This window comes from Anarhichas minor, unplaced genomic scaffold (genome assembly GCF_050575085.1).
Source record: "Anarhichas minor isolate MPS153535 unplaced genomic scaffold, ASM5057508v1 ptg000004l, whole genome shotgun sequence".
NCBI classification, from domain to species: domain Eukaryota; kingdom Metazoa; phylum Chordata; class Actinopteri; order Perciformes; family Anarhichadidae; genus Anarhichas; species Anarhichas minor.
The window spans coordinates 10,435,562-10,448,239 of NW_027466450.1; the positions used below are offsets into that span (position 1 = coordinate 10,435,562).

At 42.9% G+C, this 12,678-nt stretch overlaps 1 protein-coding gene across 1 annotated transcript; it reads right to left on the minus strand.

Moving 5' to 3' along the window:
• Positions 1-369: 369 nt before the first annotated feature.
• Positions 370-2,907, minus strand: vgll3 (vestigial-like family member 3). Its single transcript, XM_076104072.1, has 4 exons — positions 2,346-2,907; positions 1,189-1,543; positions 523-1,077; positions 370-410 (listed from the first exon to the last, which is right to left on the minus strand). The coding sequence occupies exons 1-4, from the start codon at positions 2,448-2,450 to the stop codon at positions 370-372; spliced, it is 1,056 nt and encodes a 351-aa protein (XP_075960187.1). The 5' UTR covers positions 2,451-2,907.
• Positions 2,908-12,678: the final 9,771 nt, after the last annotated feature.

Below are 12,678 nucleotides of genomic sequence, written 5' to 3' on the forward strand. Positions count from 1 at the left end.
TCAAAATCAAGCTCTTGAAACAGAACCACTTGGTCTCACATTGCATGAAAGAGAAATGCAGTTTTGTGCCATGAGAGAAGAAGAGGCTTCCCATTCTTAAAGCTAGTAGTCCGTTTTTTTTTTATCATTCTTCGCGACCCTTGACCTGCAGCCAAAGCAGGAGATCACTGTCATTTAAGTCCAAAGCCTGAGTTCACCTCCATAATAGGTTCTGTTGACAGTGCAAGACTCATAGTCTAAGCTACAGTAAGCCTTCTATCTACATTGTACATTACAGTGCTGGTTTTGCAGCCATACATTGAGAGAGCCACATAGTAGGTCCTTTTTGGTGTGAATTGATTCTTTTTTTCCTCAATGTCAGTACATCAGTTAGAACCAGACTGACGTCTTTGCTTTGGTCTGATCAAGAGCTGCAGGAGAGAAAGAAAGAAGGGGGAATTACTAATGTGCTGAGTGTCACTTACTGGGTGACGGGTGAAGTTTAACAAATGCTTGAAAGTGAATGTATTGCTTTGTATCTACCTGAGTCATACACCTCCAAGGATCCATGGAGGGCCGAGGGAGTCCAGGTGACAGAGGTAGCCGTGACGGCGCTGGCGCTGCTGCTGCTGCTGCTGGGGTCCATCTCCGTCTTTAACCCCTCGCTGGGTGGGGAACTCCCTGTGCTGGCGGTCGGCTGGCTCTGGGTCCTAACACCGGGCAGCAGCAGAGGATTAAACCTGGGATCCAACGCTGAGCTGTGGGTTGGGTATGAATGGAGCATGGGGTGGTGGTGCCGGGTGTGGATGTGGGGGTGAGGGTGTGGATGGTAGACGTTGTGGACGTTGGGGTAGCCACTTGAACTCGGGGGGTTCAGGCTGTAGGCCCAGCTGTCGTGGAGGGCAGCCGGAGGGGGGAGGCTGGCCTGGGAGAGCACGTGGTCGGCCCACAGACCTCCATCTGGGTGGTTGAAGGAAACGGGGCTGGAAGAGAAGTCTGGGTGGACTGAGACAGAGACAGATGGAAGGCAAGGGCTGGCTTGGGATGGATAGGTGCTGTTCCACACTGAGCTGCTCTGACCCTCAGAGAGAGACCCATCTGAAACAATCGCATCACAAAGACTTTAACACACGGCAACACAATAATTCCAGTGCTTTAAGGAATAGAATAACTAAGCTTTTTGAGAACTATTTTAACTGCACCCCTCACCTTTCCATAAGCCAGACATGGCTGAGGCCGACGGCTGAGTCACTCTGATAGGTTTGGTCTCGCTGTTAAAGGTGCTAGACTGACTGAGAGCCCGGGAGAAATGCTCGTCTACCACGTCACCGATGTCGCCTTGGAAGTAGGTGAACAAAACACAGCTGGAGCTCAAGTACTCTGCCTCTGCTGGTTGAGTACCATCCTTCAGGTCTGAATCGGATGTGGATCTACGGCCCGATTCGGTTTCTGGTGCTGCAGGACCCTGTCGAAGGCCTTGATCCCTGGAAAGCATCCCTCTTCCTGCTCCTTGCTGCTGCTGCTCCATACACTCCTGCATCTTACTGTAAACACTCAGCCTCCTCTGGAGGAAGAGACAGAGAGAGAAAGGGATTCATGTACAGATCAAACCAGAAGTAAACTACATTTTAATAGAATCAGCAAATCATTTACAATTTTTTTTAGATGGAGAATAAAGAGTCAAATCTTATGACACATGTTGGTGATGCTACCGTAGTTTTCCACACAATAAAAACATAAACCATTTCTAAGTACCATAATCATAGGCTTGGAAGCTGTGTGAAAATGAGTTACTTTTTTCCCCACACTGCATTCCAACTATTTGTAAAGCTCAGTGTGCCCCATCCACATTCCTGAGTGACTGACCGGCTGTCATTACATCACCATTTGACCGCAGGATTAATAGTTCCGTGTCATTACGCCTGACCTGAAGTGAATACCGAACATCAGGCCGGAATTTAATCATTCAAAACTGAAATTGAAGTTAAGAGGGGTGCTTATGAGGGGTAATGGAAGTTTGAAGTGGTGTCCTGAAGAGAAGTCAGGCAATATAGTAAAACACTTTATAGAGAAAAACTAAAATAAGTAAGATTTTTCTTTGTATGTGCTTGTGAAAAGTCGACACAATATTTAGGGGAGGTCACATTCCCTAACTTAACTTTATGGTAGGCCTATATATATACACACCAAAAGTTAACTTACACATTTTCTTTAGCAGCCTATCAAAAATAGTTGTCCTTAATTAGTTATGCCACACATTTCTTTCCAAGGAGACATGAGCTAGTGAAATGTCCAGTACTCGAAACTAAAAAAAAGTAAGGTTATGTAACTCGATAGATTCAAAAGTTGTATGAATAATATCTCACCTGTTGTTGCTGGTGATGGTGGTTATAGTACGTCGCCTTGTATGCCGCTGCAGGGAGGTAGTGCGCTCCATAGCTTTGGTGGTACATCACATCCAGGCAACTCATAGCGACGGACCCGAGCGGTTAATGAGAAGAGAGGAGGGAAACGCGCACAACACGGCCGAGGGCTCTTCACTCCTGAGACTTCAGACGGGCTGTTTCCCCGGCTATCGGTGCCTCCATATATGCCTGAACGCATACAATGGCCATGTCGTCCAGTTTGCATACAGACAATGCGCGTCCCGCTGCGCTCTCCACCAGCACCACCCGGGGCCACAAATGGATCAAAACGATATAAGACACACACAATGTATTCTAACGAAAAAAAAAAAAAAAAAAACTTTTTAGACCGCCTCTGATTGGGTGAGTTATCCCTTCCCTCCGTCTCTCTCTCGTTCTGTTTTGGAGGGGAGTTATATTTAGAGAGGGCTGGGGCCATTTACTCACGCCCACCGAGGAACAGTGTGCATGGAGCAGTGGAGTTTAGCAAGGCACTAACACAGTCATGAGTGCAATGGTTCAATTCCCTCTGGTGGCACTCATTAATACAAGTTTGTACTCATACTGTGGGTCTTATAAAGATCTTAGATCAGAGGTATTTGACCTCAGGACTGCTTGTAACAGTTTAGGGTGGTTGCCAGGACTTTGGAAATACTTAAAGGGTAACTTTGGAATTTTTCAACCTGGACCCCGTTTTCCTATGTTTTTTTGTCTAAGTGACTGATGGGGATGGCAATTTTTTTAATGAGTCTATTGTTATGGGAGTACGTTGCAGCCAGACGGGCTGCAAAGCAATCATGTTGGGCAATTGCGCACCATCAATGTAGGTCTACCTATTTTTTTTACCACTTTCAGACACGGATTGTTGTTAAGTGTCTGACTGGATTATTGAAATAAAAGTGTTCTCTTTCCGATTGTGTTTGTGTCATATGACTTGTTACCGGAAGACAACGGTGGAAACGTCAGTGACACATGGAGAGAGAGGGGTGCCACCGAACGTCAGGTTGTTAGTTTGTTGTGTTGGAGTCGGTGGGAGTACAAAAAGCATAGTGTTATCTGAAAGATGTTCAATGTCATGGATGAATATTTAGATGATTCCAAAAATGTGGAAGCAACGCCAATGCACAATTTCAGAAAGGGATTTCTCAGAGCTCGACACACAATAACAAACAGGGGACCAAGAGAAAGGTAAAGAAACAAGTTTTATTTCTCTGTAGAGCCCATTCCATAATACTGTCAGACACACTATAATAGCAGACATGCAGGTATCAGACAAGGAGGCAAACAAAGATGAAATCCAACCATTAACTTTGCAGTGGTATGACCATTAACCATTCAGCTTCCAGGACACCATGATTATCACTGCCGTGACTCTTCCTTAGCTTTCCCTCTTTAAATGAAGCTTCCTGACTGAGTGAGTTGAGCTGTTTGCTGCCACCTGTTGGCGAAGCCTATGACATGACAAGGCTGTCAGTTTGACCCTTTATGAGACCTTCTCTGAGCTGCACAGCCACACCATCTGTAAAAGAAGCAAATTATGACCTCAAGAATAATAATGCTGATCCTTGGTGAATATTACACTTTGAAAACAACAAAAAATACTGAAGGACCTTTTGCTGAAGATGATCTCAAATGAATTAATTAATAATCCATCAAACACTTTCTTCCCATGTTCACCTTTTCGTCTCCACTCACCTCAGTGTTTTACTAAGTAATAAGGACTTGTGTTATTTTAATTGAAATACTTTATTTTGTAATGTGAAGAGCTCCTCAAGGACAATTAAAACTCTTGAGACTGAATGTCTTCAGCACATCTATAATCCATGGGCACCTTGGTCTTCCGGCTGGCCTGTGTGTGTCGGCACACTTCACCCTCCATGACCGTCAGCCCTGTCGGCAGTTTGTCAAGCTCTACATTATTTTGGCCTGCCAACAACATGTGCTGAGGAGCAATGCACAGCTTCTTGTTATCGTGGCTGGCGTTTCCAGCAAGCTCCAGGACGACGGTGCAGAGGTTTCTCCCTAAAAGCCTCAAGCTGAACTTAAGCACCACCGCCACTTGCTCAACATATGGTTGGCTTTCCTGAGCAGCAGAAGGTTTGAGCCCTCTGAGAAAGTGATTTCACTGCCCATTCTGGCTCAGGCACGTCTCTTTTCCTCTGGCCAGATACCTTCAGTCATGAGAGAAACTTCACCAGATTACACAGTATGAGAAAAAAGTGATCCAAAAAAATAAGCAGGGTAATTCCAGTTAACCGCAGTAACCAGCTACACCGACTCACATCTCAAGCCAAGGAAGAACAGGTCATTAAAAAGGGCTGACATAAAGATATGCAGAATTTGGGGGCATGATTGCAAAGGGGTTGTAAATATTTAAACATGAGAGCCAATTCCATTTTACAACACCCAATTTCACAAATAACTAATTACCGCACTCAATTTTCATTTTCACTCACCATTGTTTTTCAATTGAGACAGCAGGGTGCTGCAGAGGCAGGCGGCGATAAGATTGATGGCACCTGGCTTCTTTGCTGCTTGCTGTTATCTTCACCAAGATCAAGTATGACACGTGTAGGAACTGACCTTCTGTCTCACATTCAGTAAATTGTAAGGCTTAACACTGCAAGTGGTGGCTTTTGTCTCTGCTGTCAGACGAATCTGTAGCAGAGGTGTAAAATGTGTTTTATGAAAGATAATTAGGTCGTAGGCGAACCTAGCGCTGTAATCGGTACTGTTGAAGCCTAACCACACACACACACCCACACACATACAGTATAGTGAAAATATACACACTGCCATCCCATTTCCATTCCCACACACCAACAACAATCCATCATGTAGTCACAGTAATTGGCCTCTCGGCATGTCCCAATAGGAACAGCACAGGTGTTAGTAATAACGTTAACGAGGGCTCCGTTGTATTAAAAAAGCACCCTAGTAACAGACAGTGTGACAGTGAGCCAGCATGCGCAATACCAGGAGCCTGAAACTGAAGCATCAATATTATTATTTCCCCCTGTGCTTTACTGTGACAAGTCTAAATGTCTTCTGTGAAAGCAAAAAAAATCAAAGTTTTGTTATTTGTGCAATTGCTACATTCCTATTGCTACATTGCTACATTTTCCTCTCACTTTGCGGTTTATTTTTCTCTTCTCATTCTTACCTTTTATCAGTGTGCATTCGCCCCACTGTGGGATCTGGTGAAATGCAAATGTTTAACAAAAACAACAGGAAGATTTATTATTTACATCCTGCACTGCATGCTGGTTGCCAGGTGCCGCATCTGATGAGACCTCGGAGACATTTATGACAAGCGGGTAACAGTCTCACCACTTTCACTCATGTTTCATTCACCTTGATTTTACAAAGGGAGTGTGAATTATTCAGTCTCAAGCTGATGATGCGATCAGACATTAGAAAGTGTGGCAACATTTTGAAAGAAAAGCACTTATACAGCAATCACGAAAATGTCTTGATTTTCTAAAAAGCAAGTGCTCATTGTGTACTCCAGGATTTAAATTGTATTTAAAGAATAGTAATAGTAACAGACAATATGTGATCAATTCACTGATCAATTCTACAAAGAATAAGCAATTAAAAAACTATCACAACAAAGTTGGAGACCGGTTAACTGGACCAGATTTGAATAAACTGTCAACCGTCAGCATCATCCCCATAAATCATTCAAATCCTTTACTGCCACCTGCATGTGTTGTCTGACAGATTGCTCACTGTGACAACACCAGCAGACAAAGAGACTGATTATCAAATTTTGCAGAGATGGCAGAGTGAGTCCGTGTCTCCATCTAGTGTTTTCATAGAGTGAATCTTGTCCCTCGCTGCCTTCGCCTGCTGTGTAAGTGGGGCAGTGGAACATTCAGAGTGATGCCTGGAGACAGTGCAGGAAGTATCAAACACACACATTTATAGCGGTGTCACATACACACACACACACACACACACACATGCGCGCAATCATGCACACTTGATAGTGCGTATTACAACAGACAGATACACGCAAGCTCTCTGACACAGACGCTGGACCTCAGGGGTTTTCCACCAAACATCTGGAGCAGCCTGTGCCTCTACTCCTCTGCTTCTTAATGAGGCACAGAGATGATTATTAGTGGATGTTTTAGAGGGGGAAACGGGGGGAGGAGAAGGGAAGGGACAGAAATTAAAGTGGAGTTGGAGAATTGTTTGCTTTTCCTGCTGGTTTAAACCCTTCAAAGAACGAAGGGCACCTCCAGTGCTTTAGATCTAAAGAATTCTCTCATCCTAACTAAACTTCCATTACTTTAGATCACAGGCACATTTCAGATGAGCATTCCTCTCTGGGAGGGAGGATGTTTGAAGGGATATATCCCAAGAAACACCCCCAAAAAACAGGTCACAAGTGTTGTGTCCCAGATCTGAGTCTCAGAGGTAAAAGAAAGTTCGACCCTCCAAGTTTTGAGACATTGAGGATGACAATTAAAAACATAACGTACAATGCTGTTTGTCAAACTCATTTTCAGCAAAAAAAAACGCAGCATCTTGCCGTGTTAAAGACATCTACCTTTTTCAACCTTACAGTGCACTCCTGATGGGGCAGGTGTGAGATAACGCTGAGTGCTATTGATGATGATACCTCACATTAAGCAGACTGCAGCATCATGAGTTTTGCGGTGCGGTTGCGATCGTTCTTTTGCCCCGGGGAGGGTCTATAGAAATGCACACCTGCCTGAGCTGACTCTCTGGATGATCTGAAGATGATGATGATTATAATGACGGTGTTGATGATGAGGATAATAAGGCTCATGTGCAGGCAAACAAATGAACACTGCCCATGCAGGCTCTCTCACGCACATCTTGGTACTCGTTGGCCACCACCAATGTAGATGTCATTGAGCTGCAAGATGTTTTATTCTTGTAAAATCCTACAAAATAACACTATTATTTTGAGTTTTAATGACTAATATGATATGATTAAAATTGTGAATCATATTTTTCATAATTTCATGGTCATGAACCTCTGAGACATTAAGTCAAGGGAAAGATATCTAAAACGCTAATGGATGGCATATTGGTGAAACTCTTCCATTATTTCACACATACACACTTATTAAATGATATGTGTGTATCTGTACATTCAGTGGATCATTTCATGCAGTTGCTACTTTAGTGTTGCGTGTGTGAGAGGTGGGGGAGGAGTGCAAACTATACAATCTAATTAAAGAACCATTAGTGCATCTTCAAATACATGGAGTGATGCAATATCAGAGGATTTTGGTCTTATTCAGAAAAAAACACTTCTCGCTATATACACAAGCGGAATTGCCTCTAATTCAAAACTAGGACATGTGTCTTGATGTGTAATATTAAATGAGACACAAAATAACATAGTTGGATCATTAGCACTGCAGCAGCAATGCGTTTTCTAATGAGCAAAAGACAGTCATTTGTAAGTTAATGGAAATAGAATTTCCATGTCAAGCCAAAGAAAAAAAACCCCATCTTTTTTGTTAAACAAAAGCGCCATGCGTTTGCCTTTTTCATTATCTCAGTAATCTCACATATTCAGTTTTAATTGCTCGAGCCATTATTGCGCATTTTACAAATGGAAATGGGAGGTTTAATTGCAAAGACTAGACAAAGAAAAGTACTTGCTCCACAGCGTGCATGTGTGTGTGTGTGTGGCTGACAGCCTGCGCTCATACTGTCTGTCTGTTAACAAAGTGACCAGAGGATATTGGCTTCCCTCAAGAGTCACCAAGCTGACCTTGCTTAAGAAGTAGATAATTACTTATACTCTATCCTCCAGTTTTTACTCATATTCTGCTTGTATAAAGATAAAGGAAACTGCACAGGCTGCCCAGCAGAAGTTAATGACATGATGGAGACTCAAAGACAGGGTCATGTTGATGGAGGGCGAATCCACTTGACAGAAGTTTGTACCCCTTTGGAGAGTGAAACTGGGTGGAATTTTCCTTTTAAACAAAAGCTGGACATCAATTTAAATGTTAATTGGAAAAACAAAATTCTGTAAATGTTGGACATACTTCATACTTTGGATATGTGTGAAATTAAGCATATATACCGGTTCCTTTCTATACGATTTTGCTCTATTACTTTTTGGAGCTACATTTTGATGTCTGGTTTAAACACTGACATGGGGAAGAATGTAGATTTGATTCATATTATCTGTGACAGTAATACAATGCTCTCCAGTAGAGAAAAGACAGAGCATTAATGCAACAACACAAAGGAATAAGTGGAGACACAGGAAGCTTTTTTTGCTGTTCTGGCACCTTGAGCGAAAATGTGGGACACGGCCAATCTTAGCCTTTATTTTGCTTTGGGGGCCGCCCCTCCATATAAAACTACTGATATCACTCCAACACAATGATTACTGCTTAAAAACAGAATGTGATTTTTCTTTTTATAAGAGAAAAAGACTAATTTGATGCCTATTATAAAATAATGTGCTCAGATCTACTGCATATGCTCTTCTGTTTCAGTCTTTTGTGTTTTCATTTGCAATAAAATGTTGTGTTTGCTCTGTGTGCTCATATTTTCACAAACTAAGCCATTTATAAAAGGTCATAAATAATTGAAAAGAGGTAGGCTTCGATTTCTATATCACCAAAGACTCTACATGAATTAATCCCAAAAGTTACAAAATAAACCACTCAAAGTAATATGTGTCACCTGGAGTGTGTCCATTGTGTTTTCGACAAGAAAAAGAAGACCCTTCTTATTATAACATTTCATTATTTATTCCACAACACTAAAACCAAAATAGAAACTGGTGTAAAAGGTGTAAAACTGCTAGCTGAAGGTGATTCTCTGCTGTTCCAGTTGGATGATTCTCAATTGACAAACTCAACTTACCTGTCCCGCTGTCATTTCAAATTGCACTGCTCTAACTGGATCATAAAGTCTTCCATCTCAAATGTGATACCTACTGAAAACATACTCATTAAAAACACATTATTTGTGTGACATACAGAATCCGGACAATCTACAAAAGCATACGTATGTGTTATTATTACAAAAACATTGATGTGCTACAACTATCTGATGAATAAATCTTCCAACTTTGTCTGTTTTCTCCCTCACACAACTCAACAAAGCCTCTTCACGCTCGTCCTCTGTTGCCCTTCCAGTTGTAATAACTCTAATTCCCTCATGCTAATGGTGCCTCGGCTCCTGCTGGGACCACCAGCCTACTTCTTGTGGTCACAGCCTGGCCCCGGGGCGAGGGGGACCACAGACTGGAGAGACAGAAGAGGGAGAGAGAGAGAGAGAGAGAGAGAGAGAGAGAGAGAAGAAAGTGGGAGAAAGGGCGGAACAGGGTTCTGGTTTGATGCATGTAGGGTCTACCCTCAGACAGATTGTCCTCCTCAGGCAAAAAGGACCTGTGGGTAAAAGAGGGTGTCATTGAACCGTGTGTGCCTGAGTGTGACATCCAAAATTGGCGCCAGCAGCAGATTTAAACAATAACACCTCGCTGTTTGACCTTACTCACAAAACCATCAGCATGGTTTGTGTGTATGTGTGTCTGCACGTGTTTGCATTTATACCCCACACCTGCATCTACATGCTAAATCTCAGTGTTAGAGGTGTGTGTGTGTGTGTGTGTGTGTGTGTGTGCTCCGTTGGAGGATGGGGAGGTTGTGAGTGGCAATGATGATGAGCAAACACTACAGGGGAGAATAATCCCTCATTACCCATAATTCCCCGATGCTGCACTGCGCCGGTGAGCGCGACTACATTCGTCCCACGGGCAGAAACGGGTGGAGGCACTCACTCGATTTATTAGACCATCCCAAACTCCCTGCCCCCTGCCTCCCCGCTGATTAGCATCTCCTCGTCTCTTCCCGCTCTCCCAGCCACCTGCTGTCTTCCATGTGTCCTAAATCCTCTGCACTACTTACACACTTTGTTTCTAAACTGATCAAAATGTCAAGTGAGGGATAATTCCTCTTACAAGTTCTCCATTTATACAGTGTGGTGCTGATCACTTCTCATGTACTATGAATAACAAACTGCATCGTGTTAAAAGTGGATAACCCTGATTAGCATGTATCTTATCTTTAAAGGAACAGTTCGACATTTTGGTGAATAAAATAATTCGCTTTCTTGAAGATGAGATGAGAAGATCAATACCACTCTTATGTTTGTCTGTTTTTGAAGTCACACAGCCTGTTAGCTTAGCATCAAGACTGGAAACAGGGGGAAACAGCTAGCCTGACTTTGTCCGAAGGTAAAAAATTCAGCCTGCCAGCACCTCTAAAGCTCTCTGATTGACATGTTTGCTTTTGTTTTATTCACACAAAAACCCAAGTGTAAAAATTACAAGTTGCGCAGTGACCGCCTGGTGTCTTGTCATCACTGTGAGGTTGCTAGCCTCACAAACTAACCATTTTACTGTTACTGTTACCAAGACATAGTATGGCATAGCACCACCAACCCCGCATAACTAAAACTTGTCGTTTTCACATTTCAGGTTTTGTGCGGATTAAACAAACAAAATACATTATTTCTTGGCTGTAGCTTCATGTCTAGCCGTCAGACTTGATAGTTGTATAATTTGTGCCATCTGATTTACGGCAAAAAAGTGAATAAGCACATTTCATAAAATGTCAAGCTATTCCTTTATAAAAGGGACAGTGAACACCATGTCTCTGTAGTATGGTTGCAGAGTCCACGGTATTAGTAAGAATTTCAGTTTCCAAGTGGTTCCAGACTTTCTGACGATCTTGTAACCTATAACTTCTCCTCTTGTCCCATGCGGTTCTCTATAGCTTTGATTGTTCCATTGATTCTTCGCTCTCTTCCACTCTGTGACTTTGCCCTCTATTCTTCTCTTCCTTTAATCCCCCTGGTACTCTTTGTGTCCTCGCTGCCTCCTTCTATCTATCCCTCTCCATCTGTGTAGCGGTGAAGTATCCATCCATCAGAGAGAAGAAGTAGTGTTGAAATCCCGTGCCTCCCATCACAGCTCCTCATCTCTCTGTGTTAACATATAAACATATTTCAGCCTGCTTCCATGTCAGAGGCAGACTGAAGAATGCAGCATATCTTGTATCCTATTATGATTCATGATTTACGCTAGATAAATATGGGGAATGAGATGTACATCCTGAGGAGGCCCGAGGGAGCTTTGTTGAAATTCTATTGCAAATGACAAAATAGGAAAAAAAAAATAATGGAATCTGTGGTTTGGATCCCGCATCGCCGGACCCAACACTTGGCTTCACCTTTGGATGTCCATGAATGGGTTTATCTGTGAAGAGGAGAAAAACACAGTTGTTGCAAGAGGAACTCCACAGTCATCAAGTGAAAGGATCTGTGAGATTTGTTCGATGATACCTTAAAAAGCTTGAAGTGCTTTATGGCTGCGACTCCCACTGATTGAGCAGAGATCTCATTTCACACATGAATGTCTCTCTCTCTCTGCTGGCTGTGTGTGTGTGTGTGTGTGTGTGTCCATACACTCTGTAGTTAGTGCCTTAACATTACATGTATGCTTGCCCCGGGCTATATTACATAGAGGAGGAGGAGGAGAATGGGATAGATAGATAGTTTAAGAAACTAGAGAAAAAAAGGGAGAATGTGATAGTGAAAGACAATGAAAACGAGAAGAGAGGCATTTTCTTTGCATTTTCCTTATTTGTTGTTTAATTTGTACGATAATAACTGGCCAATATATAATACATCACATGCTCTGACTACCGGACACAGATACAGGCTTGGTACCTGCAGGCCCTCTGGGTGCTTGGGGCTAGATTTATCACCACTGGGGCCCTCTGATGATGAGGCCGTTTAGTGGGGGTCCCTGTAGTCCTCCACTGATTAGCGCCAAACATCTTCCCTAATAACCTTAACAAGAACAACGCCTCAGGACGACATGCTGATGCACACAGGCAAGTGCACACACACACACACACACCTACACACACACACCTCTTTGGAGATAGAAAAAAGAGCTGAAGGCTACCCATCCTCCCCTCCTTCTCCTCAAAGTCACCCCTCTCTCTCCTCTGTTCCAGCCAAAACTTGGCATCTCTTACTATTTCTGGGTTGAGACCCCCCAGCTCACACCACACACACACACACACACACATGCACCAAATTGAGTTGGTTACGGTTCAAGAGTCCCACCACAGCATATAAAGTTGCTCTCAGCATCAACATGAAATAAAACAATACGAATATATGAATACATGCTGGAGTGCATGAAAACCCTCGCCTCTGGTCTAAAGAGATGAGGAAGGAAATTGAGAAGAACAGAATTTATGATGATGTG